Source organism: Cyprinodon variegatus, unplaced genomic scaffold, assembly GCF_000732505.1.
Source record: "Cyprinodon variegatus isolate N-32 unplaced genomic scaffold, C_variegatus-1.0 Scaffold284, whole genome shotgun sequence".
NCBI lineage: Eukaryota > Metazoa > Chordata > Actinopteri > Cyprinodontiformes > Cyprinodontidae > Cyprinodon > Cyprinodon variegatus.
Window position 1 is genome coordinate 396193 of NW_015150737.1, and position 6409 is coordinate 402601.

At 40.8% G+C, this 6409-nt stretch overlaps 1 protein-coding gene across 1 annotated transcript in view; it reads right to left on the bottom strand.

Annotated features, from left to right (window-relative positions):
- LOC107090174 (microtubule-actin cross-linking factor 1-like) overlaps positions 1–6409 on the bottom strand; it is a 186697-nt gene that overhangs the window by 112455 nt on the left and 67833 nt on the right. The window contains exons 41-47 of the mRNA XM_015383416.1: positions 4564–4731; positions 3322–3513; positions 3077–3250; positions 2874–2997; positions 2592–2791; positions 2199–2516; positions 1952–2118 (exon numbers count right to left, since the gene is read on the bottom strand). Of these exons, the coding sequence (XP_015238902.1) occupies positions 1952–2118; positions 2199–2516; positions 2592–2791; positions 2874–2997; positions 3077–3250; positions 3322–3513; positions 4564–4731 (1343 nt within the window). The remainder of the gene's footprint in view (positions 1–1951; positions 2119–2198; positions 2517–2591; positions 2792–2873; positions 2998–3076; positions 3251–3321; positions 3514–4563; positions 4732–6409) is intronic.

The window sequence follows — 6409 nt, forward strand, 5'->3', positions numbered from 1 at the left end:
AAGATGCATTTCTATTGGTCTGCTGGACGTTAGCAAAACAACTTTATTGGTCAATGTGCACAAAATGCAATTAGCAAAACTCAATCTGAAAAAAACTAAATAACTAGTGAAACATTTTTTGTTGCTAGCAAAAAAAAAAACAAAATTCTAAGAAAGATTTTGTAAATTTTTTAATCAATCCTTTTCATCCTTGAGTATCTTTAATAATATTAATATGTATATGCTTTTTTTATGATGGTCTTTTCTTTGTTGCTCATATAAATAAATTTTTCTGTTGGACAAAAATGTTTTTTTTGTACTTTAAATGTAGTTTTAATCTCTTAAAACTGAAAAAAATATCTGTTTTTGATTATTGGCGAAGTTCAGTTTATTCTTAGTTGTTTTATTTCTATTTTATAGTTTTGCCAAACTAACAGCAAACAGAACCCAGAAAGGGTTTTTGAGGACATCTTTTTTCCGTCTGGCGAAAGAGTTTCTTGTCGCATAAGAAATAATTCAGTGTTTCTCCGTATGAAGCATTGAGGCCCTGAGGCGGCGCTAACACAGCCCTGACCTCTGCCTCTTTGTTGGTAATGTGTGTGAAAGTATGAGCCAGACTCGTCCTGAGTGTTTGTGGACAAAACAGCCCTGAGAAGCCGTCTGGAGCGGAGAGCTATCATTATCGAGCTGCTATTTTCTCTCCTCTGGGATCCGAGGCAGCGAGTTATCCGAGAGGGCCGTTTACAGGACGCACAATGAGCCGTGTTCACGCTGCTTATATTAGCTCTGAGAATCACACAGTGAAGGAAAACTGTGTAACGGCATCCATGCCTCCTGATGACACACAGAAATGTTTCTCCGGTCCTTCTTCAGCCGTCGGCTGCCGACTGAGTTCACATGATGGCCTCCGAACACAGAAATCTAATCCGATACATCTGAAGGAGAACGCTGGTATTTATAAATGCCTCCTTGAGATGCCGTCAAACAGGGTTGGCATGGCAACCGCTGTTTGATGAAGGCTGCAGAGGTAGAGAGCAGATTGTAGAAATGTCGGGCTGATTTTCAGTCCCAGTCCTCCAGATTCAGTTTTTTTTTTTCTTAAAAACATCCGACACCTGCTGTGTGCCTTTAAAGGAGAAGTCCGCTCATATTCAGAATTCAAACTACTAAAAGTACTTTAAATATGAAATTATTACATACTGTTCAATAATAAAGTGTTTTTAATTCAGAGTAATTTTCATGTGAATGTTCTTTACTGGAGGCATCCATGTTTGTCAAAGAACTCTACTGCCACCTACTGGTTAGTGACGTCACGGTGCGGTATCGGCTGTTGATCAAGTCCCAGTGCTGTATCTGGTGTTTGTCACAACGCGCTATTATCCAAGTCATCTTGAAAACATTCTTCTTCCAAATGTTGGCTACATATTACGGGTTTTTTCTCTGGCCAGAAGTTCGATGGCAAATCCTCCCTCTTCAAGTTGGCGATCCAACGACCAACCCGTCCGTGGAGGATCAGGAACCAGAAAGGTGGAATAACTTTTTTTTTTACTTTTACCCGATGTATTCCAGCATCCAGCTGCCATGCACGTGGGCATTGTCAGTTTCACTATAGCTCTGGTGAATTTCAATGGTGAAGTCCTCTGGAAATCTTCAATAATTGTTGTTGATTGCAGATGTGTCTAATAGTTCCCATTGATTTAGCTTGTAAAGCGGGGAGAATGGCGCTAGGCTTACCGCAGCGTGACGTCACTGCCGGGGGGGTTACTATATTTGGGCAAAAAATGGCCGCTCCCAGACTCAGTGATCGCTAAATGCTTTAAATATCTATGAAAGTATTAGTTTTAGGAATAGATAATGATCCATTGATCATTCCTTGCTGAACTGACTTCTACTTTAAAGGGTTTTTAAGATGACAGTTTGATGGCTACCTAGCGCCCCCTTGTGTAATAAGCAAACTTTTTTCCCTTCTTACCTTTCATTGACGTTTTCTTCCAGCTTTGTGAACCCTTCAGTCACACCTTTGACGTTATCCAGAAGACTCTGAGTATCACTGAGGGTTCTGGATTGGCTGAGCTCGGTGCCGAGGTTGCAGAAGGATTTCAGCTGGCCCGTCTCCTGCTCCAGCTCAGATTTTACCTCCTGGAAGCGTGCAAAGGAGGAAGATTAAGAACAATGTAGAAGCTTCTATTGTGTGGATGTCGTGCGTGCGCTCTGCTGACCTCGATGGTCTGTCTGTAGTCGCCCATGCTGCGGTCCGGCTGGCCCACCGGGCTCAGGGCCTTCAGTCTGCTCTGGGTAAACGCCTGGAGGTCGGTCCCCAGCCGCTCGTAGCTCTCCAGTCTGGGCAGCAGCCCTTTGAGCTCTGCTTCCCGCTCCGCCTGGCTGGTCTGGGCTGCGGTGTATCGCTGGGTGAGTTCGTCCAGGCTGCCGTGGAGGCCCGGTGCTGCAGCCGCATCAGAACTCTGCAGGAGCTTGGAGAGGGAGTCGCGGGTTGCTTCCACGCTGCCCTGCCTGGAGAGCAGCTCCTGCCGAAGTTTCTGGAAAAAGGAAAAAAAAATTCAACAAAGCAGTCAGTAAGAAAAAATTATTAAAGTAGCTTTGATTATCCCTACCTGGTTCTGGGTCAGAGCATCCTGCACAGCCAGCGCTGTGGGTTTCACTGGTCTGGGGTTCAGAACCAGCTTGTCCAGCCAGCTGAGCAGACCCTTCAGGCCCTCCTGGACGCTCACAGACTGAGCCACAGCCGTCTGCAGATGTTCGGCTCGCTCAGAGACGGACGCAGAAAGGCTGCCGAATCTTTTCTCCAACCCGTCTGATGTGGGAGAGCAGCAGAGACAGTGCATCAGTAAATCTGAAAGCTGTGAGAAGAGTCACCGTCGGAGAGATGAAGCCACCTGCGGCGCAGAGGATGTCCACGGCTTTCAGAGACGGAGATTCCTCGGTGCTGACCAGATCTCTTCCTGCTCTCTTCACCTTCTCCAGCTGCACCGAGCGCTCGGCCAGCTCGTCCTGCAGCAGCTGCAGACACAGAACATCCAATCATCCATCACCGTCCGACAAACGGCTCTTTATTTCTGTGAAGGAGCGCATTCACCACCTGAACTTGTCGCAGCGCGTCCTGGAGGTTCTGCGGGTCGGTGTCACTGCTGGACTTGGTGACGCTTTGGTTTTGTTCATGAGTGCTGAGCCAGGAATGAAGGGAGACCACTTCATCCTGGTACTGCTGGTACCGCTCCAACAGGCCGGACAAACGGCCGCCCAGCTCTGACGACTGAGCAACAAACATCAAACATCAGAAAACCGCCTCAAAGCGAAGAGGAGGATCTCAGCGCTTCTCCTCACCTTGGTGTGCAGGGTGGTGTATCTGTGGTTGGCGTCCTGCAGCTTGTCAGACACCAGCTGTTTGATGCCTTCCAGAGACGGATCAGAACCTTTGGCTTGCTCCAAAGCTCCCTGAACCGAGTCCAGAACCTTCTGACCGGAGATGGAAACAAAGCGAAGGTCGGCCTTGTGGCAGATCACGTCCTCGCCGAGCTGGAAAGGAACACATTCGGATCAATCGACGTGTTTGTTGTTGAATTTAACGGGAAAACATCTTTATGAGCAGAAGGCCCAGGAATCTCTGTGGGAAAACAAACATTTACATCTGGAGACCTTTTAACCAGAACTTCTAGGCTGGAGTTTCTCAGGGAAGCTTAGATGGAAAAGCTTGATAGTCTAGAGAGGGTTAATAGATTCTAATTCTTTCTACATGGATGATTAAAGAAGGAAATCCTCCCAGAATGGAGCTCTGTGACGTTAATAACAGCATATTTATCAGCTCCTTTCGTTCCTTTAAAGCAACAGAAACCTTTTCTATTCAAAGAGTTTCAAAGTCTTTCTCTCTGAGCAGCTTAAAGTGTGGAAAAAGAAGATTTTGGTTTAGTATTATTATCAGAGATGGGAAGTAATGAAGTACAAATACTTCGTTACTGTACTCAAGTAGATTTTTCTGATATTTCTACTTTCTTTACTAATTATTTTTATGGTGACTTTTTACTTCTACTCCTTACATTTTTACACAAATATCTGTACTTTCTACTCCTTACATTTAAAAAAATTGTTTCGTTACTTTAGTTTTGAATCATTTCAATGGAGTTACCGTTATTATTTTTCACGTCATCAATACCAAATTCAATCTAATTGGATGGGAATCTACGTTGCATTTGACGCACCACTACAAGATGAATCGACAGATTCGGCGGTATTCATTGGCGGCAAATCATTGCAGCTTGGTGGCGGTGGCGTTAGCATAGTAGCATGGACGACGAGATGATTGAAAATGAACACAACGGAGATCTAGTCCTATTGGCAGACATCCATTTAAAATGTAGGCAACGGCATGAAAAAAGTGGTTTCTACTTTTACTTTTATACTTTAAGTAAATTTACAAGCCTGTACTTTGTTACTTTTACTTGAGTAAAGAAGTTTAATCAGTACTTCCACTTTTACCAGAGTATTTTTTAACACAAGTATCTGTATTTTTACTCAGGTACGGAAAGTGAGTACTTTTGCCATCTCTGATTATTATAATCTTTGCTGCACCTTTCTGTGCTCCTCCAGCCTGTCCTTCAGGCCCTGTGCGTCGGTTTCTCCTTCCCCCAGGGAACGCATCTCCTGCTCACTTTGTTCCAGCCAAGTACCCAGGTTCCCGTGCTCCTGCAGGAATTTGGAAAGCTCATCCTTCAGAGCCTCCGACTTCCTCAGACGCTCCTAGAACCAGAAATATTTTATTAAAATCTATTTAAGTTACAGTCATACATTTTTTCACACCATAACTTTTATTTAAAACTAATATCCATGTTTCTGGTCTTTCAAGTACGTATATATATTTTTCAAATGTAAATTTCCCTTAACTTCTCTTAACTTATAAGTTTAAAATACTTTTTAAATTGATGTTTGTGAAGCAAAATCAAGAAAAAATAAGGTGAATGAACTTTAAATAATATATTTTCAAATAAAAACATAGCATTAAATATTTTATTCACCAATTAACAACTCATTAACTAAGATATTCTATATAGTAATCAATATAAAAGTTTGTAATTAACCTAGTTATATATCATTGAACAATACATTTCTTAGAAAAAAATAGAATAAACAAACTTAATCCATCTAATATTTATTCTTTTGAAATATATCTGAAATATATTTCAGATTTTTGCATCTATTTTATGATGTTTTTCTAACTTTTGTCAATCAAACTACAACATTTAATTTTTAACTAGGATGATTTTGTTACTTTATCATTTTGTTTTGGTATTTATATCTTTTTATCATAAATCATAATATTCTGAATAAATTTTTTCCACATAAACAGATATAACAATAAAAAATTTAAAAAATAAACTAGGAAATAAACGATAAAAAACAATAACTTGTTAAAAAAACGAACAAAACTAAATGTAAAAAAAAAAAACATAGCGTTTAAAGTTGATATTTCGGTGTTGTTCTATATATGGATATAATTACGGTGGCCAGGAGGTGCAAACCAACATTATAAAATCTAAAAAATCTGACCAATTTCAAGGCAGCTGAAATATATGGTTCCCCTCCTTTAATTTTTGCAAATAAAGAGTAAATATGACCAAATCTACAGGTTTTGATGTTGATGAAGAAAGGAAGAAGTACAGTTAAAGACTTGCAGGTACATTAATTTCTTCCCATGTTATAGAGGGGAGCAGATTATTTCATTCAGCTGAAACATCCATTCTCTCCTCTCCTCCTCCCACATCTTTGGGAAATAAAGAGCAACTGTTTCCAGTTTCTCTAAAATTGATATGTGTGATATGTTATACTAGAAATGTCCTTAATCCAGTAATCTGTCATATTTTACATTAGAAGGGGATTAACCAGAAATTCTACCCTCTCATCTTTGCAGGACGTCTTAATTTGTGTTCCCTGCTATCAGCCAGTTTCCGTCCTCTTATATCAGCATAAAAAAATTAAAAATACACTATGTGTTGGAAATCTGACTGACGTTTATTTCTGTCAGATTGAAGGGACAAAAGCTAGAGAAATACAGATTCTCTTGGCGGTAAAAAAAAAAAAACAACACAAAACAGTGTAAGAAGACTTCGTTAATGTATTTATTTAACAAATTTGTAAAAAGAGCAACCGGTTAAACTGAATGTTTCAATGTTGACATGATTATATGAGCTGTTTTCACCGAGAAATGATCAGGAGCGCCGTGAAAATGGTCAGATTCGCCTCTCTGGCTGCAATGCGCGCTCCCGACACACGGGGGAAGAGAAACAGAATTTCACACAAGACTGGTTCAACCTCGGAGTTAGTACCCACATTTTCCGGTTGAATTCCTCAAACGATCATTTGTTTTTGGACTTGTAAAAGTGTTTCAAATGTTTATTTGTTTTCTGAAAATTCTATTTGT